At 37.6% G+C, this 22,748-nt stretch overlaps 1 protein-coding gene across 1 annotated transcript in view; it reads right to left on the bottom strand.

Annotated features, from left to right (window-relative positions):
• Window positions 1–22,748, bottom strand: part of LOC140160553 (nuclear pore complex protein Nup98-Nup96-like) — a 61,162-nt gene that overhangs the window by 15,585 nt on the left and 22,829 nt on the right. The window contains exons 15-29 of the mRNA XM_072183797.1: window positions 20,614–20,738; window positions 20,246–20,359; window positions 18,557–18,894; window positions 17,334–17,587; window positions 16,754–16,861; window positions 11,637–11,853; window positions 9,103–9,256; window positions 6,630–6,799; window positions 6,129–6,278; window positions 5,319–5,594; window positions 4,659–4,801; window positions 3,521–3,764; window positions 3,019–3,134; window positions 2,418–2,597; window positions 1,383–1,519 (exon numbers count right to left, since the gene is read on the bottom strand). Of these exons, the coding sequence (XP_072039898.1) occupies window positions 1,383–1,519; window positions 2,418–2,597; window positions 3,019–3,134; window positions 3,521–3,764; window positions 4,659–4,801; window positions 5,319–5,594; window positions 6,129–6,278; window positions 6,630–6,799; window positions 9,103–9,256; window positions 11,637–11,853; window positions 16,754–16,861; window positions 17,334–17,587; window positions 18,557–18,894; window positions 20,246–20,359; window positions 20,614–20,738 (2,726 nt within the window). The remainder of the gene's footprint in view (window positions 1–1,382; window positions 1,520–2,417; window positions 2,598–3,018; window positions 3,135–3,520; window positions 3,765–4,658; window positions 4,802–5,318; window positions 5,595–6,128; window positions 6,279–6,629; window positions 6,800–9,102; window positions 9,257–11,636; window positions 11,854–16,753; window positions 16,862–17,333; window positions 17,588–18,556; window positions 18,895–20,245; window positions 20,360–20,613; window positions 20,739–22,748) is intronic.

Here is a 22,748-nt window from a genome sequence, read left to right as displayed (position 1 = left end):
ACTGGCCTTCAAGTAATGCATACATCCCCTCAACAATACTCACCATAAATGAACAGCTAATGCCCTCTTCCAATCTAATGTTTGACATGTATTTATTGTTCCTATTGAGGATGACCAGACCAACTGGCCTTCAAGTAATACATACATCCCTCAACAATACTCACCATAAATGAACAGCTAATGCCCTCTTCCAATCTAATGATTGACATGTATTTATCGTTCCTATTGAGGATGACCAGACCAACTGGCCTTCAAGTAATACATACATCCCCTCAACAATACTCACCATAAATGAACAGCTAATGCCCTCTTCCAATCTAATGATTGACATGTATTTATCGTTCCTATTGAGGATGACCAGACCAACTGGCCTTCAAGTAATGCATACATCCCCTCAACAATACTCACCATAAATGAACAGCGAATGCCCTCTTCCAATCTAATGTTTGACATGTATTTATCGTTCCTATTGAGGATGACCAGACCAACTGGCCTTCAAGTAATGCATATATCCCCTAATCACTACTCACCATAAATGAACAGCTAATGCCCTCTTCCAATCTAATGATTGACATGTATTTATCGTTCCTATTGAGGATGACCAGACCAACTGGCCTTCAAGTAATGCATACATCCCCTCAACAATACTCACCATAAATGAACAGCTAATGCCCTCTTCCAATCTAATGTTTGACATGTATTTATCGTTCCTATTGAGGATGACCAGACCAACTGGCCTTCAAGTATTACATACATCCCCTAATCACTACTCACCATAAATGAACAGCTAATGCCCTCTTCCAATCTAATGTTTGACATGTATTTATTGTTCCTATTGAGGATGACCAGACCAACTGGCCTGCAAGTAATGCATACATCCCCTCAACACTACTCACCATAAATGAACAGCTAATGCCCTCTTCCAATCTAATGATTGACATGTATTTATCGTTCCTATTGAGGATGACCAGACCAACTGGCCTTCAAGAATGACACGGCGCCCCCCGAGATCTCACCATAAATGAACAGCTAATGCCCTCTTCCAATCTAATGTTTGACATGTATTTATCGTTCCTATTGAGGATGACCAGACCAACTGGCCTGCAAGTAATGCATACATCCCCTCAACACTACTCACCATAAATGAACAGCTAATGCCCTCTTCCAATCTAATGATTGACATGTATTTATCGTTCCTATTGAGGATGACCAGACCAACTGGCCTTCAAGTAATACATATATCCCCTCAACAATACTCACCATAAATGAACAGCTAATGCCCTCTTCCAATCTAATGTTTGACATGTATTTATCGTTCCTATTGAGGATGACCAGACCAACTGGCCTTCAAGTAATGCATATATCCCCTAATCACTACTCACCATAAATGAACAGCTAATGCCCTCTTCCAATCTAATGTTTGACATGTATTTATCGTTCCTATTGAGGATGACCAGACCAACTGGCCTGCAAGTAATGCATAAATTCTCAAATACTGTGGTGCCACAAACTGATCAGCCTGGTGAAAGAAAACAAACAGTAAAAAAATAATGTCAATAACAACAGCATCATTAATGGACATCAAAGCGTCATAACCAAAGTTGGGCAATTTTTATATATTTTTCAGTATATTATAAAACATTAAGTAATGAAGAAATAAGATGGCATATATGCTAACTGCAGAAGCAATTACTATGTGAGGATTGGAAACAAGTGATACAAAAACAAGACATAGTGATTTAAATGACTTTATGAGAATCAGCAAGCTGACGAGGACGAGAAAAAGAATCGGAACTCAGTGGGGAACCCCATGCCTCAAAATTATCAGTCATAAGTTATACCACAGCATGCACTACCTGAGTTCAATCAATCAATTATATTTATTTCCAATAAAATTAATTAATTTCCATCAAAACTCATGTAAACTGAGTTCACAGCTGTACACAGGTAATCTCGTCTAGTCACGATTGCCAACTCTCTCACTGTGTCTTAGCAGCCAATTACATTACATTACATTAATGATGAAATGAGGCGACCTATATGCTGCAGCAATTAAAGTGAAATACATGGCAGTGTGTGGCTGTTGCCTGGCTTGATCTGCATCAATGTGACTTTATGACTTGTACAGCTTTGAAGGTGTCATGATTATCAAGCCCAAGCTATACTACATCATGCTATCTCAGTCTACTGCAACTGCCCCCCCCCCTCCCCGACTTCACTTGGGACAGGTGGTGGAGGGTTGAGTGCTTTGGTCGTTTTGTTTCGTTTACACAAGAGGTTACTTATACCAACATGCCAAGTTCATGCTCCTACTTTAACTCTATTAATCTTTGCTTCAAAATTTATTTGATGACCAATTGACACACTTTGCTTGATTACAGCACACATTGTATGACATAAAAAAAACAGCTACTTACCTTGATCTCAAACCAATCGCTAAGTTGCTTGGTAACCAATTGTCGTACCTCATGACTACACCCAGCTTGAGCCAATAAGAGAGCTAATCTGTGATCACCTGACTTTTGAGCAGCTCTTGCAGCTTCACTGATTTGTTGACCACTCATTAGGGAGAAGACTGCTTCTGCATGCCCCAGATCCTGTCAAAATATCAGGTGTTATTAGAGTAGATGTGAAATCTTTTAAGTCTGTTCATACCAAACAGGCAAATTTTCATAATCCTATATGTACGGCCAAAAAAGGTTTGTCTGCAAAAGTTTGTCTGCATTTTCAGTTTGTTCCCCAACACTGAATAGTGTGGGTTGGAGGGAAGGATGTATGACTGTTGAAGATCCAACTTCAATGATGATTAACAAAGAAGCATTGGTTAAGTTCAACAAATGATGTTGGTGTTGCAACAAAATTTTAACAGGCAGATTGTAGATACATATTGAGCTGCTTAGTTTAAAATAAGCCGTACAAAACCCAGTCTACATGTACATATCGGACTTAAAGATCCGTATCGGACTTAAAGATCTGCATGTTTTTTAATGATGGAAATAAAATAAATATTCTAATTACCTTGAATTTTGAGTTACTGACTTCCACCTGTACCCTGTTGTGCGCAGTAGCAGCCAACCAGCGAGAGAATGCTTCACGTCTGGCTTTGCGGTATGGGTAACCTTCACGGTCTAGATCTGTCAACAAATAAAAGTAGTGACAAATTAAATACACCATTGTGTAAATCAATTATATTTGACTTAATCATTAGCTTGGAATAGATCACAAGACTATTATGTGACCTGCTCTCACAAAATGAGCTTAAAGTTGCAAGTTTATAGACCTTTCAATTGTTGAGTTGCTGTTCTTTGTTTAAAGACACCTGTATAGTCAGTGGTAAGTCCTTTGTGAATAGAGACATAAACAAAACCTTTAACTTCTGTACATAACCTCACTCGAGCTAGTGAACAACAAGAGGGAACCCAACCTCCTTGTAAAAGATTATTTTAAGTTCATATAACTTGTATCACCTGCTAAGTGATAAATTGTAGGCCTTGGCATTTGACCTTGCTTTGACACATACCTTCTCCATCATCTTCCTCCTCGGGTAATCTGCCCCACAATGCCACCATCAGATCCCACACATTGGCACCGTGTTCCAAGGCTTCACGGTCCCTGCTCAGGCCAGCCGTACGATCTCTAGCTGCAATCTGGGATTGATCATGCAATGCTTGGATGCCACTTTTAGCTGCGTAAGCTGGGCATGGTTTCTCTGTGGAGCATATGCTGTGATAGAGTTGCACTTGTAAGGCATGCTCATGAAGATCCTGAGAGAGAGTGAGACAGAAGTGTACAAGTTATGAAAATTATCCTCCAAATACCAAGACTGTCGATTGTCGATTAAAACAAAGATCATCAATAGTCCTGATAAACATTGAGGCGAGCGCATGTAATGTATTATACGCAAACGAGATCGCACTACGCACAACTAAATAATGGCAAAGAAGTGACTAAGAATGAGAATAAACACTGAATTTTTGTTTTTACTACATGTATCCTCTACCGTGTGATAGTATTTTTTTGTAGTGGATACCGGCTGCACCCGCAAAATACTGGGCATGCCCCATCGTCTATCACACGGTAGAGGATAGTAAAAACAAAAATTCATATAGTTTATTCTCTAAACACATGCTATGATATGTAAACACTAGCAGTAGATAAGGTTCATGCATATGTTCACAGGCCAGAGTGCCCATCTGTCTTTCAAAACCTTTTGGACCAAATCTCAGAACACAATGTCTGTGTGTAGGGGTCATCACACCGCCTGCAAAAAACAAGTTTACTGTCTCAGTATATGCCACTTGAGTGGTAATAGGCCTGGGTAAACAAAACAGCAACATTATGGTTCAAACCAAATCTTGAGAGCAAGAGTCAAATATTGTATCATGCACTGCACCCTCTCAAGCAACAAACTCAGCTCTTAAAGATTGTATCTCAACACTTCTGCTCTGGTAGTAGCTAGTTTATTTACACTCTCATCAAACTGGACACAATTGGTCATTCCAGTTGAAATCCATATACCCCCATGACTTCATTTGAAATCTACACCCCTGTGTGGGTGATTAAGATCATCTCTCCAATAGGGGGTCCATTCTATCCAGACTCAGTAGATTTTAATATTCTTTTCATAAACATGTGTTACATTGAAAGTTATCTCTTACCAGGACTTTGTTGTCTTTTCCAACGAGATGAGGAGCTATGTTAACTTTCTCCATGGAGACACTGAATGGTTTAGCATCCAGAACAGACTTGGTAGGAGCTCTTGATGTCAACATACTAAATGTACTAGGTTCTTGCTTGATCTCTGTCATAAATAATATGGAAAAAATATAGACATATGAAACAATGTGGTCGATGATTTTGTGACTACAATAAAATAATTTCAGCAGTTTTATTTTATATATGTTTAATTATCAGCTGCTTTTTTATATTTCACATTAAATGAATTCATTCTAAAGAAGAATTATGCGTGGAGGGGATCCTTAGAAAAGTACACGAAAGTAAAATTCTATTTATCTAGCAACAAGTAAATTTTATATAAAAATTGTCCATGGTTAATTTTGTTCAGCTTATAATAGAAAAAAAATAATTTGTTTTTTGATACTGCATGCATCAATAAATAACTCACGCTTGTGTAAATTCACATAAGCATACGCCAGTCACGCATTACGCAACACTGTAAATGCTGCCTTTAACAGCGTGCCATTCTATATCAATACACTGTGTTATGAGTCTCATTTTTTCGCCGATTATACGCCGAACAAACTTTAGTTATAACATAGTTCTACAACGCACAAATCCTTTGATCTTTATGTACTTACCTGGTACTTTTACAGATGTCCCCACAGCTTTGCCAGAATGCACCATTGTCCAGTTTGGTCCCCATCCAACACGGAATGACCGTCCCATAACCAACGCTGCATCGGCCAAGTAATTCTGCTTACCGCCAACAACAGAATGTGGTAAGGGCACAATGTGAGGCATAGGTCGTGACCCTACGACCTTTGGTGCATGATCACGTTGGCTGATACCACTGGGAATCAGCAGGGCTGGAGGAAGACCGATTGGGGAGGCCTTGGGTTTGGATGCAAATACTCCTGGAATTAAGACAAGATTATTACTAGGCTATATCATACATAATCTCTCTACCCCAGTCTTATTATAAATGTTGTATATCCTAGATTCCTCCTACCAATTTTTTCGATCAAAATATCAATGCCGAAAAACATCATATCTAACAAATTCAACTTCTATGATTTTCACTTGCTTGCCTTTTATGAAACCAGAACATGATGCTACCCTTGGAGCTACCCTTAATACAAGTGCATGGTGACTTGCATACATGAAATTCAGCAGGTCCCATATGTAGTTTAAGTAATTCTTGGCCAAGGTGGCACACTTGCAGCTCCACGACGTATACACAAGTGCACAGCGCTATTATTTTAGTATTAACATGATTGCACGCACATGCACACAGTGTACATGCTACATGGAAGCAACAGGTATGTTCCACTATGGCCAAGAATTACATACAATAACTGTGGCATCATTTTTAAACTTCTTTGTCATGATTTACAAGATATCTCTGATTAAAATTACATGATTTACTGACACTATGATGGTGTACTTACCGGAAGTCACTCCTTCTCTTCTCTCCACATGCTCTTCTTTAAACATTTTTGGTACTGGGCTGGCACGTGAGCTAGTCACAGGCGACATGCCTGCTAGGAATTTGGCCGGGCTACCTAGAGGGCGAGGTTTCCATGCACTATGAGGTAAACCTATTGAAAATAAGAAACAAAATGGAGTCACAGTACCATATCAAGGGTTTAGAGATGGAACTGGTTATGTCCGCTTTAAAGGTATTGTCAGTTCCAACTTCAGTAACCAGTGTTTACTCAGAGGTCATATGTCATGATTTTGGCCCAGTGAAAATTAGATTTAGAGTGAAAGAGTGTGCAATTCTGTATCAATATGAGGAGTTTTTGAGCCAAAATTGGGCTATTTTAGGGGAAAGTGCTTTTAAAAATCTATTATAATTGCTGTACATGGCACTTAGGCCTATTCATTTGATTTGATTTTAAAACCACTTGTTTATTTTATTGTCTATAATTCAAATCCGCTGGACTTACCTCTCTCAGACATGGAGTCTTCCATTTTTGGTATTGGTGATGGTCTAGCTGGGATATCAAACATGGAAGGCCTTGGCGGTGGCATCGTTGATGTGGCAGAACTGCCGTATTGCTCATATTCTTCTGGCTCTGGATCCATTGCAAAAAATGAGGCTTTCATCACTTGCATTCTGAAATTAAAACATGCATGCATGGAATTTTTTACATTCTTGGATGCTGAGAGAGCATTTGATGCAGTATGGCACGATGGCCTGATCCGCAAAGTAGACTTACTTGTGCTCCCACAGGATATTTTGATAATACTTCGGCAGTGGTACATAAATCTCCCTGCCATTGTGAAATGGGACGGCGAACCATTAAAGTCATTCTGAGTACATCAAAGAGTTTGACAAGGTGAGAAGGCCTCTCCCTTACTGTACAAGATCTTCATACATGAGCTCATACTGCGGCTAGGAGACTATCTATGAGAACACCACCAATTTCATATCCCACCCTGTGCTGATGATGTACTCCTTCTAGCAGAGAATGAAATAGAAACTCAGAAGATGCTTGATCTGGTTTGCCAATACAGAGCTACAAACCAGTACTGCATCAATGCTGAGGAAAGCATACAACTGGTGTATAACTCCAAAAAGAATGTGCAGTATGAGAATTGCTGTTTCAATGGAGCTAAGATTGAGCAAGCAGACGAGGCTACTCATCTTGAGAGTACTACAAGGCACCATGACTGGACTCAATAAGATCAGAGCCAGTATTGACTCAGTAAGGAAGCTAGACCCTGTACAAGGCACCATGACTGGACTCAATAAGATTTTTAAATCTTATTGAGTCCAGTCATGGTCTTAAAAGAGTCAAACAAAGTATTGACTGAAGAAGGAAGACCCTCTACAGTATTCTTGGCACAGGACTCCATGGCTATAGCGGCCTCAATCCCATCTTCCTAACAGGATTGTTACCCTGTATGTCCAACCTAGGCTATGTTGTGGAGCTGAGGTGTGGATGATAGCTGATAAGCAGATTACGAAGCTCTATCAATTTCATCTGAAGATTATCAAGATTCTCCAAGGCGTTTAAGGGGGTACTACACCTTGCCCAATTTGTGCCTATTTTTGCATTTTTCTCAAAATGATAGCGGATTAGGGACAAGTAAGATATGTATATTATAGGGGCAAGGACTACAACTACTGCACTGGAAATTTTACTTCAGCACAGACAATAGTTGTGGAGTTACAGTCAAAAATGAGGGAAAACCATTATTTGATCAATAAATCAATAACTACTTGCTTTGAGTTGCTAAAATTTCAGTACAGTAGTTGTAGTCCTTGCCCTTATAATATACATATCTTACTTGTCACCAATGTGCTATATTTTTGAGAAAAATGCAAAAATGGGCATAAATGGGCCAGGGGTGTAGTACCCCCTTAAGACACGACTGCAACAGACAGGGTTCTTGCACTAATAATAATAATAATAATAATATTTTATTTTTATATAGCGCAATACATCAAGCGATCACAAAGCGCTTTACAGCAATAAAACAAAGATATAAATGTACAAGATTTTTAGGATTAAAAGACATAAAAACAATATTTTAGAAGGCAAATATATATATATAAAAATACCAGAATCAGCAAAAGATACACAATAAATCAATCCAATAAAAGACCTGAAACAAAATATATTGCAAGAAGGAAATGCATGAAGCATTGGAGATCGAGAACAAGACCGACAAATGCAATATATTGAGTAAAAGTCAAAAAAAAGATGCTAATGTGATAAAACACATAATAAAAGCAACATACATGACATATGGCCTACCAAACGAACAATGCGATAAACTTAATGCAACACCAGGCATATTGCACTTGAAAATCTGCACAAGGCACACGAGAGCAAAGACGAGAAAACAAAAACAAATGCAATAAACAAGGTGAAGTCTGTGAAAAATGCATGGTATGACGAACATTTTGTATGAACAAGATATAACATGTATTAATTAGTATAAAGTATCATATTATAAAACAACAAAGTAAATACACAAAGCATATTGCACATGCACAATTGCACAAGGAGCTCGAGAGCAAATATCAAGATGAGACTAAGATATGCAATATACAAAGTGAAATACAAAACCAAGGGAATGCATAGCACACAAAACTAAGAATGGGTGTGCTACCAAAACCAACCAGGATACATCAGGCCAAGCTGAGCCCAATCAAGAACCCTTCATCCTCCACCCACTCTGTGATAATGCATATGTAGCATATGGAGGAATACCCTAAATCCTAAAGCATGGAACTAGCCAGCCTGCTCTCCCAATACAAGCTACGCACCATTGGTAAGGAGCTTATTAGGAAGCATCCATCAAAACTTACACAAAACTTGGTAATATTTCTTAATGTTCTAGAATTACCCTCAGAAAAGAAGTTAAAAAAGTCCATATTTTTTTCAAAATTCTACATAATGATCTTACCTGTGTGCACTCATTCCAAGAGCAGTAGCAAGGTGTTGTGATGATGGCATATGCTCTTCTTCACCATCCATACCAGCTTTCTCCATCTCATGACGTCTAAGACTCTCCTCCATCAAGCGGTTGTCTTCAATCATTCTCATCTCATCATCAGCTGCTGTTTGTAAACAGGAGTGGGGATGATAAAGGATTGTGTTACCGTAACCACTCAGGTATAAGCCCACCCTCCTAGATGGCAGATTTCACTTACAAAATGGGGGTGGGCTTATAACGGGGAGGGGCTAGTACATGAATTTAGAAATAAGAAAAATCATCCCATTTGTATATATGCCCAATGTACCAGTAATTTCTATCATCTATGTCAATTTCTTACAATCATAAGTGTGGAATGTTAATTATCACTGGTATTTTTTTAATTTGTTCTTAAATGTTAGAGAAAGCATTGATTTGATTTAAGAACTTGGCCAAAATTTAGTACTGGGCTTATAGCCGAGTGCACCCTTATTCCCAGAATGTTTTGAAAAATAGGGGGTGGGCTTATACCTAAAAGGTGGGCTTATACCCGGGTGGTTACAGGATATTATATACAGCAGTTGGGCTTAAGCTGATTGTTGTCTCTTGCAATGGACAGTATCATTTAGTTTGTTAGCCATAAAAGCAACACCCTCATTGCTGGCAATCATTGTACATTTGTCAGTCGCCTCAACAGATGTTGCTGGGGTAAATACCTTATTCATTTTCTGATAACCAAACTGATCCTCCCTAAAAATAATATCAATGCTATAAAATTACACTTGTTAAAACTATTCAACTGGACTCACGGTTTTGAGAGGATAAGGTGTGAAACCGTTGCCTCTCAAAACCGTGAGTCCAGTTGAATAGTTTTAACAAGTCTAATTTTATATTTGATTATACCTGGATGAATGACAACCTTCACAAATATCAATGATAGAAAATTGAATTCTTAATTGCACAGACATAATGTCCCAAAACTGTCTGAAGAGAATCACAGCAAGTCTTTAATTTCATTCACTTTTGGAGACTGGAGAAAATCAATTGACCCCTGTGATTTAAGCCCTTCCTTAATTTTCATAATTGTGTTGGTCCACGACTGGGTTTGAGATTTTTTGTATCAATATGAATTGCTGAGGTATATGAAATGAATGCATGAGTATGCAGGTAGCGTTCGAAATAGGGCCGGTCAGCCGGCCATTGGCCTGTAACTTTTTGGCCTGGCCGGTAACTTTTCTGACTGGCATCTAGTTGCCGCCCGGCTGGCGGTAACTTTTTAAGGTCAAGCCCGGCTGGCCTTTAACTTTTTGAGGCATATTTCGAACACTGTATACAGGTGTGATTTTGAGTTGACAAAGGGAAATGTATAATTTTTCATCAAATTTACCCCCCTTTTTCATGCAAAATCGAGGACAAAATTTGGCCAAAACAACCCCTTTTTTGTGGTTTTCAATGACTAGAATTTCAAACACCCCTTATCAATGACACTAAATATTGACAGAAAATTTATAGATTTTCCCAAGTACCCCTTTTATCCAAATTCCGCTGACAGTGCAAATTAAATACCCCAATTTTGCTGATTTCACTGTCAAATTTCACGGACAGTGCAAATTAAATACCCCCTATTTTGCCCATTTCGAGGTCCTTGCTACTGGTAAAAATTAACCCCTTTTCCGCGCAATTTGGTAACTCTCATGGTTGTCAAATTTTGTGTTGAGTTGGGGGGGCCGGGCTTCCTCCCTAAATTTTACGCTGTCAGTAAGTGATCTGTATCAAAAATGTTCAGAGTTCCCATTTGCATCGTGATCATGTTTACATGCATAACGTAAGCCATACATGCCTCATAAGAAATCCTGTTGTACATGCAAACTGTTAAACAGGTGCGTATGATAGCATACACAGATGTTACGCTCGACGTACAGCAAATAATATTTACAATGCAGGATTTACCACATAGAAGGTCACAGGCTCGTAATCAATGTTGGCACATTCTGTATTATGATAGCTCTTGTTCATTGTGTTATTTTTATACCCTATTCATTTCTTTTTTGACCACTTTTTTGACCAAAAATTGGATGCGAATCAAATGATTCTTGCAAACTACTAATGCAAGTTTGATTCTCGCATAGTGCAATGAAATTCTAACCCTAGGGTTTACAATTAAAGGCCCATTCAGCGATCCAGCGAAAGTGTCAAAAAATAAAAAATTGTTTAGAAATTGCCCAAAAAAGTGAAGGATAAGTCATAAAAAAATCAGGAAAACAGCCGTAATGACAAAGTTGAAGCCCCTTTTAAATACACATAGCTAATTTCTCAGTAGAGAAATTACAGATTCATGTAAAATGTCTTTAATACAAAGCTTTTGGCTTAACCACTCACAGGCTATGTTAGCACATCTATGACACTAACAAAGGTGCCAAAATCGGGAATTTTTATGATTTTTACGATCCTCCGGATGAGCAAATCACTGGATAGGCCTTTAATCTACAAAAGAATTCTTCTACTTTGGATACCTTCATCCTTACCATCTCCATTCATATACGCTCCATACGCCACACCACCAAGACCAGTCCTTGGCATCTCACCCATCTCTGCATCATCTCCCATAGGCTCCTCATCCCCTCCAGCACTCTCTCTTCTCTGCAGAGAGGGGACATGTCTGTCTTGTTGAAGAGACTGTGTTGGTGGTGGAGCTGGTTTGTCTTGTCTTGGAGGCTGCTCTTTCTTTTGCTCTGGTTTGGACTAATGAGACGGACAACATGTTTATTGGCAATTGGCATTGTATGGAACAATTTTTAACTGGATTATAATCTGGCAAATTCAACAGACTCCACTCACTTTTTACAGGAGTGTCCTATGATTATCACCATATTTTCTAAAGGATGATAATAAATGGGCAGGGTAAATCCTCTGTTTTCAATTACTTAACATTGGGTGACTCTATGCAGAAGACGGGATACATATTAAAACGCATTTCTGGGAAGCATTTCAATCTCATCTCCATTTGTCTGCGCCCAGACGACATCGCCTCATAAGCGCCCTACATGCACACACCCATGAGTGCCCTAGATACATGCACTGTATCACACCTAAAGAAACACTCACTACAAGTTCAGGCGAGATAAATATAATGCTGTCCAGAAATTTAAACTAGGAACTTAACTCTTTCCAATCATCAACCTCTTAATCTCACTCACACACACAAAGGGTTACCTGTGCCTTGTCTTATTTTGTTGTGTTAAACTGTATCACAAATCTTTTTCTAAATCCAAATACCATTTTATCTCCTCCCGCACAAAAACCCTAACTTTTCCCCATAACTAAATCAAAATTAGAAAGCACAGGCCTCCCTGTTAAATAAAACACACTTTGAAAAAAAAACAAGTAACACTTATCTTGTTTATTCTACACATATTATACACATAATGTACAATTAATCTTAAAAATACTACTCTTTAACTTTTATTAACAAGAAAATTACAGTTGCTCTTAAACTATGGTACTTTATTCAGAGTTGTTTTCAAAATGTCCTTGGAGCTTGAGTATACCTCTGGCATTTTGGTAATTACTAAAAGTTTCTACTAGGATTTGGGCGGGTGACCTTGTCGTTACATATCACAATGGTTTTGGGTTTTTTTTACACTGGTCAGGACCTTGTCAACTTGGACAATTCAATTATCAAGATTATGTTTTGCCATAAAATATTGAGCTTGTTGTAACACTTTTCTGAATAAATCCATGTATTAGTTCCAAACAATAATTCCTGTACCATGCGTACGATCCGAAAGAGCATGTTCCAAAAGGTTCTACAATATTACTGTTCAAAATTACCTTTACACAGTATTTCAAGTATCACAAGTATTACAAGTATTTATGGCAAAATGTAAGAAGCGGAGAATTACTTAAGGGCTGGGGTATGAACGTTTGGACAGTATTTATTGTGGGACATTAGAGCACATCAGACATATCGAATTGCATTCTGAATACGAAGAATGTTATTCTGATATCAAATAATTTTGATTTTTTGAAATTACAATTTAATACACATTTTATGGCAAATCATTAAAATTGATATTTTTGATATTTAACAGTACTTGAAGTAAACTTTATAAATCTGATGATTTATACTTAAAGTGTATGTAGGTGGGTTGAAAAGCAGGCGATCAATTGAAAATGTTGACCTTTTCAGTTATTGAAGATATGGATTTTTTCCCCAAAACACAAACAAAAAAATTAGGTCTTTTGGGGAAAAAAATCCATATCTTCAATATGAAAGGTCAAAATTTTCAATTGACCGTCAGCTTTTCCTCCCTGCTACATACACTTTAAGAATATATCATTAGATTTATATAATTTACTTCGAGGACTGTTATATATCAAAATTCAAAAAATATCAAATTTTTATAATTTGTCATAAAATTTGTATTATATTGTGATTTTCAAAAATGAAAATTATTTGATATCAGAAAGACATGCTTCAGATTCGAATACAATTCGATAGGTCTGAGGTGCTCTCATGTGCCACAAAAAATACTATCGAAACGCAATAAACGCTCATTTTAGATCCCTTAATTATATACACATAAATTACAAAAATACTTATAAAAATGTTAATCATATTAATTGGTCATTTGATAAAATCTGTTTACCTGACTAACTACACTGTTTTAATTTATCAAAACAATTACATTTCCTGACATGTCTGATTCACGGTAACAAGTTGATAATTATTATCAATTGTGCAACCAAAGAATCAATTTATTGGCAAGTCACATATAGTATTATTTTGATGCAGTAAATTCAGAAATTAATTCAAATATATTTGAAATGAAATGAAATAAAAATTGTTTTTAACTTTTTGAGTTTTAATACAAATTGCATGAAATCCAATTTATGAATCAAAATAACACTTGCAACAAACAAATGTAAAGAAATTAAAATATATGTTTTGTCAATGCCACCTAGAGTATCTGCATCTAGAAAATCCAAATTTACTCTCTAAACTTGACCGAATGATCCCTTTAAAATTCAAATCTAGAAATAAATCAAAATTGGAAGTCTCTTGTCAGGATCAAATTAACCCAAGATTATCAAATTTGTATTGAATGCTTCAGAATGTCTACTTCGAAAAAAATGAAGAGTAACATGAAGAGTAACATGAATTACCTGACATTGATAAAAAAAACTACTTGAATGGATGCAGACACTGTGATGATACATAAATGATCCGTTTTCATAATATAGTACAATATCATTTATATCAAAAATATGATACATAATTACTGTATAAACATGATTATACAATGTATGATCGATTGATCAAGAACTGATAATAATTATATCAACCCATGAACCAATCAATCAATTAAAATCCCTGAACCAGTGAGAATTCAAATGAATGATGAACACAATGTGCAATTTTATACACGGACGTAATTAAAGTCCCTTCGCTCTAAGAGTGAAGGTGTGTTATGGTTTACCTCACTGATTTCACTAACCACAAGTTCCAAAGGAGTACTCAAGAAGTCATGTGATAAGAGACACATGTAGTCGTGGTGGTAAACTATATACAGTTGAACTACTTTAGGCCATCTTAATTAAATCCTGTGTCTCAAAGCTTGTGAGAAATTGAAAACCTAATGTGGAATGCGGTGTTTTTTACTGAATTTTTTTTTATTTTAATTTTTTTGTGTGTCAGTACAGGATTTCGGACAAGCATTTTGTGCAAAAAATATCCGATGTTGCAAATGTTGGAATAGCAGACAAAAAAGTCACTGACTACAAATTATTATTCTTCTCTTTTATTATTTTTGTGTCCAACGTTTGCGAAAAAAATTGAAAACTTGAAATAAAATATGAATTTTGAGTTTTATTTTCACCTTTTGTTAAAAATAAAATGAAAAGAGATAAAAAAAATTGATTTTCAAAGAGGACTACGCGCACGATTTTACTAACGCATGCGGCAGCTTTGAGACACAGGATTTAATTAAGATGGTCTTAGTCTAAAATATTATGCCAATTTATCAGTTGTTGACAGTGAACTTATCTAGTGTGTTTTTATCAATATTGGGACTTATCAACTCTCAATAACCTTCAATTAGAGCAAATGGGGTTTACATGTGCGTCTGCTACGTCCATTACACACCCAATGACACAAAATATTGCCTACAAGAATAGATATGGCATAATTACTGTACATGATTGATTGATAAAGAACTGATAATAATTCTATCAAGTCATACACCAATCAATCAATAAAAAATCCCTGAAACTCATTATGAACAAAACAATCTTGCCAATGATAAGAAAAGATAAATGTTTAGAAAAAAAGTAAAAAGATTTTTTTTTTAAAGGGATAAATAAACCACAAATATATTTTATACATTACTACAAAACTTAAATATTTCTTTCCATTAGTCAGGTTATTCCAGTTGAAATCCATACACCCCCTATGGAAGACATACCTTTAATCTCCCACACAGGGAGTGTAAATGTCAAATGGAGTCACTCATTCAGGTTACCTCGTTTGAATTTCACACTCCCCGTATGGCAGGTTAGATTAAGTCTTCCTCAGGGGGTGTATGGGATTTCAACTGGAATAGCGCAGTACAAATATCAAACCATTTCAAAGCAAGCTCCTAGTTTGTGCTGATGTAAAACATCAATTGATATACCACAAACTTCCTTTGCGCGGAAATGATGACAGCTTTGACAACTTTGAAAGTGGTCCAAAATTAAGTTAGTTACTTTACTGTAAGTCATTACGCATACATGATATATCATTTTCATGCATGTTCTTCCAAGTTGTTCTATCATTATTATACAAATTATACTACTATTGACTTTTTGTTACATTACATCTTGTCTTGAGTAGTAAAAAGCTACCTTTCTGAATAAATGCTCACTATATCTGAAGTTTGCTTTCTTAATTTCACTATAATGCTATGAAAAAAAACCTAAATATATGGTCTCAGACAACCATGCACACAGGTTTACATCTTTTTAGCACACAAGGTTGTTTCTTTCCATGTTCTTTTTTTCAGGGAAAAATCTGAATATCAGCTGCAAAGCAACCAAAAATGAAAGAAAAAAAGTGAGCCATAAATGCAAGCAAAAAAAAAAAAAAAAAAGAATTTACCCGTATTGCTTAGACTCATTTAGTAACAAATGAAAACTGCATACTGCTTTGCTGTTTTTCCATTTTCAACTGAGACTAATGTATTTTTTTTTGCCTAATGCAGGGTTACCAATATCACAAAGCCCAATGTGGCCATATGGAAGATTTCAACTCAATTTTTTACCACTTCCAATCAAAAAACGTGGTCACTTCTCACCCTTCTTAACCAGAACATTTTAAAGTATCCTTAGTCATAGATGGCAATGGTTAGGAGAAATAAGTGTAACAAGTTGGTGACTATAAGCACAATTTTGGCTGGAAGGGTTTTTTTTTGCCAATCCTACAACCCATGCTAGCACACACACAACCACCTGCTCTCACAAACACATCATCTTCTAGCTCTCCAAACAGGTGCATCCGTGCCACAACACACATCAAATTAGCCACACAAAATTGCCACATTCAACACATGGGACTCATCATGTAGCATTGCCATGGTTAGCTTGCTATTCAACAGAAGCCCACCTGATCTTTAGGAAGCGGTTGTCTGGCTGGCGGCTGCTGCCCTCCATGGGCCGCTTCATCTTCTTCTTCGTCCTTGTCGGTTAACCCATACTTGCTGAAATGCTGTACCTGTAGCAGTTAATTCAAAATTGAAGGAAAAGATGTTTAAAATGCATGTTATTTACTTCCAAAAGAATTTCATGCCATGGAGAAAACTTAACTTCACAAATCCGTAATAAATCAAAGCTCCTTTCTCTACACAGCTTTTTATATAATGTGCTGTATGTTGCCAAAACGTTCAAAATCCAAATTGGAACTGTCTGCAGCAGATTGCAACATTGTAAAAATATCAAAAAACTTTAACAGTGACACATACCTTAAAAATATAATCAAGGGTATGTAATACAACACTCATGACATGGTCGTCTTAATTTAAATAAAATTCTGTCCTCCACAGGAATTTCTAATTCCTGTATCTCCCATCATCTCAGAACTGCCTTCCAGCATGGCTGCCATTTTAATTATATACCATTCTGGTTGGTTTATCACTATAGGGTCTGGTCTATTCTTGTAAAAAATGAATTATGCCACAGATACTTACCCTAAACACCCATGAACCAGTCTCAGCCCTGTATTCAAGGAATGTTGCTCCCAGTTTAGCCGTAGCTCTTTCTAGCTTCCCAGCATAGTCCATTGCCCTCAACCTGTCTGGGTCATCGATGGGTTGTCTATTTGTCTTGTCCAGTGGCCACGTCCTGTCCAGTGTGACCTCTGCCTTCTTGTTGAGTCCATCACCAATGTCTGGCTTGTTGTCATCATCTGGATACACGGTGATCTCCTTTCTACGAATGTGAACTGTTGGGAAGAAGCATATTTTAGTAAATAAATGCAAGACTAGATACAATGATGGGAAGTTTTATGGCTGGCTCTGTTTGTTCTCGTGAAATTGGAGCTAACTTGAAATTCCCCTGGAACTAACTGCTTGCTTGCCTAAGTTACCTGTACAAGAATTCGGGGAGCTGATCCTGGTTGCGATGGTTTTTATGGTATATTGATAATTGATTGTGGTATGCATAGGTTGTGCACTTCAGCTGCTTCTTAGAAAGTCCTTGAATATTGCTAGAGTCTATATCTACCTTGAGTCACCGGCAACAGCGTGTTCTGCGTTAGCTTAGTATTACTTGGTGGGTGTACATACTTTTACACGTGTGGTCAACATGCCACATATGTACATGCAAGAAATCATGCTAAGCCAATGTAGCACACGCGAAACTTCGAGCTAGTGCCGGTGACTCGTGGTAGATATATAGACTATAAATGTTTATATGTGTCTTGGACCACAGTGGTCAGTGAGTTCCTGTAAAGTTTGCCAAAGCTTGTGGGTTTATGTCTGTGCATAATGGACTATAAATCATTGCACTTTTATTTACTTCTGCAGACTGTTAAAAGAAAACTGAATTATTCTCACTAGTACAAGAGATAAAGACCAACATGTCACAAGCCATATCAATTCTTGGTTGCGTGTAATTAACTATATAGTGTATAGTTAACACATTTGCCTTTCACCACTGCATTCCAGTATCACTTCCCAGTGCATATAGATGTTAAGCATCCTTGAAATTTATTCTCTCTTTTCCCCTCTGCACCTAAAATTGAACCTTGTTTCACTATTCGTAACTTTCATTTTCAGAACATTTCATTGTTTTGTACTTGCAGGTTAAAAACTTGCACATTGATATTTTATTTATTTCTACTTCTTTCTCCGTAAATGGCTTATTACATGTTAGTATTGTCTGCAAACAATATGCTATGGAATTGCCTTACCTATTTCATCTAGATTCATTCCTGTCAGATCTGTTTCTCCTGGGAAGAATACACTTCCATACCCTTCTCTTCCGATGGTCAAATCTTCCACTTTACAATCCCCATTTTCATCAGTTGCATCGGCAAGCTCCTCCAAGGACGGGATTATGTAGTACCCAGTCCGTCTCAAGGCGACTCCGGCTGGATGCGGAGGTGGAATGTTTTCTTGGTTATCCTCTTGGCTAGAGGAACGATCGAGGTCAGAGGTGGAGTCCAGCTCGGTTGAACCTCTTGATATGTGTGCGTTTTTCACATTGAGTGCTGCGATGGTACAGTCGGGATCTTCTGGCTTGTTGTGACTGAAAAGGGTTACAGAGAGATTAAGATGAATAAAACGTGTGGAATTTGAAATCAGTCTGTTATTACAATAATAAAAATATGATCAACCAAAAAGTAAAAGATTCTAGCTATGTTTCTCTTACTGACCCTGTTCTAATGTCATATCGTCACCCTACTACGATAATTGCCCAAGTCATTTTTTGTAATTTTGAGAACTAAATGTGGTTGAAGCATGCATCAGTTATATAATCACCCTAATTATTTCTGATTAATCCCTTTCCTTTGTCTCATTATCATGTATTCATATGCAAAGATTGGTGAATAAATATGTTTAAATGCATGCTTGAACCATATTTTATACTTTGTTCTCAAATTTACAAAAAGTAACTTATTATTATCATAGTAGGGTGACGATATGTAAATTAACAGCAACTGTCTTCAAAATATAAAATTATACCACATGCTGTTTCCACCTTGAAAAAATTTAGAGCCAGAGGATGTTTAAAGACATTCCCACAACCCAATGGGGTTTCTGACCTTGTTATGTCTGGCTTTTGTACACATGTGGCACAGTCGACTATACATTGCATTGGGATTGTGTGCAAATATCCGGTATTTTCATCCTATTATTTAACATTCAAAACATTGAGACTTATGAATAAAATTAATGCAGTGGGACAATATGAATGTTTCCTGTAAGAAAATCAAATATCAGTCATAAGTCTCAACTATTAGCTCATTGGCTGCAGTTTTAAAATTACCATTTTGTGTGTGTGGCAATGGGGACTTTGCCTTTAAAATTAGGTTATATTGATAAAATTTCCCAACCATAGTGCATTGTAGGAATGCCTTTAAGCCTCCTCTGATTTAGAGCACAGTTACCCTAGGTTCTCTTTGGCAGTTCCTTGGTGTCCTAGATTTCTGTCAGTTTTTCAAGCTATTCAAAAGCATGTCATTGCCTAGGTGCTCTTATCTAATTGCCCAAGATTGCCTGCCAAAGGGCAGGTTTTGACCTTGATCGTATGACCTTGAGTCTCATACTTTCTTTCTCCATCTTTTGACTTGGAAAGAAAAATGTTAAAACGATGGTGCTATTAAAGTAATCAATGTATACTGTAAAAACCAATTTATTTTTTTTGGCGGTTTAACAAAGGCCCGCAAATTCATCACCCCATGAATGTGCTCGATAATGAAACCTAATTACAAAGAAGTCTACAACCGCAACATCATTGTGCAAAAATAGCAGTGAAACTCGTAACTACTATCAGTGTAAGCAATATATTGGCTCATACACTAATCTGCGATAAGACACTCAAACAAGAAAATTCAGCTAAAATCTGATGATAGTAAAGTTCCAATGGTAACTATTACCTGCTAGGAGAGCTGTCAGGTTTAGCAATGGTGGAGAATAACTTCTGTGCTGGGCCATTTCCAGGGGATGTAGGACTGGTCTTGGCAGGAGATGATGATCTTTGTTCTTCACTACTGAAATGATAACATAATAAAGATATAAGCTATAAATACTTGCTAACCTTCGATTATGCAAAACATTATCCATTTTTTGTTTAAAAGCGCTTGTCAATAAGTATTTTGACCCATAATTGTTTGACAGCACAAATACAATAAACCGTAACTGATCAATACATACAAAATCCCACAAAGAATAATACTGCTAAATATCCTGCAATACAATCTATAAATAGCATGTTTCCTAGCTATGACCTAGTTCTTTTACTTACAGTCTTTGCATATGAGTCTGTGCAAGTGAGTCTTTGGGGTAAGCTGGTAATGGTGAGATTAACTCTTCCTCTTGGCTAAAGGCACGGGTTGCGCTTAATGGATGCTGACTGTCTTCAAGAGAATCCTGACAACAAGAAAAGAGAACAAAATCACAATATGAGTCAATCTGTATGAAATCCAGTGCTCTATACTAAACAAATTGTTATTTTCATCTACGCAATTGTTTGTGATATCTGACAAAGAAGACCTTTGTTTGTGTTGGCAAATTCCTACCTTTGGCAGGTCGGAGAGGAGCATGATTACTGAGTTTGCATTCAAATATTAATATAATTAAAGCAATGGCATGGGTACTATAAAGGTGATACTAAAGCTAGATTTTTCTTGGAAGGGGGAAATGCCCTGAACCATTGTTTTGAACTTTTGATGTAATATTGGCTTGTATCCAGGTTCCATCGACAGCGTTGGTTACGGTTGTTCATATTTTAGTTTCTTCGGAAAACGATTATTTTTAGGAAAAATTCTTCGGAAAACGATTATTTTGAGTCAAATATACGAATATTATCAGCAAAGGATAATGGGATATCAAGATGTCTGATGATAATCCAGATAAATTCTTGAAACCAGCTATCTCCTGGACGATCGATGTCGATGAGAGTGATACTCCACGACGGACTCCACGACCCGATGTCACCAACCAATCCGAATATATTGGTGAAAAGACGAAGATCGTACCAAGACCGCCACCTTTACACACAGTCTATTTGGCCTCCATCAGAATAGTTTAGTCCAGCTTTGGACATCCCGGAGTTGTATACTCAGCCTAACACCCGTCTGAAGCCTATTCCAGATTTGATGATGTGTGATGTTGACTTCAATGGAGACGAAGAGATTGTCAGCGAGCAGAAAAAAGAGCGTCAAAAGCGTCCTAAACACAATCACAAGAACCGTGCTCGTCGTTTAGGGAAAGACAAAAAGCAGTATGATTTGGATCGTGAGCCCACTCCACAATGGGAAAAGTACATGGGGGATGAGGATTTCGAAGAGACGATCACGCACCCTCCGTCTTGCATTGACTCTCTCCTGGAGCTGTTGGCAGCAGATGATGGGAACAAAGATCTGGAAGACAAATCCCCAGATATACCTTCTACTTCAGGTGTGCTTAAGTGTCCCGAATCACGGGTATTGAGAATCACTCCTCCAGACATGGTTGATACGATGAAGGAAGTGGACAAAGTAATTTCCACACCAGCTTCACCTCTTGCCGAGATGTTTTAAACATCATGAACTCCAGAGACGCTCCATCTCTCGTCATGAACTCCAAAACCAGACCTGGAGGATACTACCATCAGAGCGTCTTGAAATCTGAGAACCAGCAGAAACAGACACCTGAAATAGTGTCCCAGCCACCGTCCGTTCCTCGCCCGGCACCGCTGCTGCCAAAACGACCAGAAGCTTTCAACCTACGACGTCTCAAAAAACCGAAGGCAGTACATTTTGCCGACCGGAAGTGGTGTGTCCAGTTACCTGCCTGACATCACACCATCAGGGATGATTACCGCATCAAACCACCACGCAAATAGAACCAAGATGGAAATGTCAGCCGAACAGGTCAAAGATACGCGCAAACACTTGTATCCAAGGAAGCCATTATTGGCCCCAAGGCCTCCAACACGAGCTACGTTTGGAGATGACAATGACGACAGCGACAACCCATTTAGCAATTTCCGCCCATTCTACCCACGAACAACCTGTGCTCGTAAGCCTTCCTCAAAATCTCTGGTTACTTCTGAAGACGACGAACAGAAAGAAAAAAATCGAGCTTTCTCTACAGTCTTATGCCGTTTTGCCACAAACAACTTGTCCTAAGACTTCATCGGCCACATGACAGTTCTGAAGATGACGAACCTAAAGAAAGAATCATGGAGTTGTCCTTGCCAACTTATGCAGTTCTGCCCAAAACAACTTGCACCCGTAAATCCACACCAGCCGCTCCAGCTTCTTCGGAAGACGACAAATTGAGTAAAAACATAATGGCGTTATGTATACCTTCATGTCCTATTCTGCCGAAAACATCCAGTGCTGGTAAGCCATCGCTGACTGCTTCAGTCAGTCGAAAGAAAGCATCACAAGACAA

Source organism: Amphiura filiformis, chromosome 9, assembly GCF_039555335.1.
Source record: "Amphiura filiformis chromosome 9, Afil_fr2py, whole genome shotgun sequence".
Lineage (NCBI taxonomy): Eukaryota > Metazoa > Echinodermata > Ophiuroidea > Amphilepidida > Amphiuridae > Amphiura > Amphiura filiformis.
The sequence above is the reverse complement of the archived record's forward strand: the minus strand, read 5'-3'. Positions and strand labels throughout refer to the sequence as shown.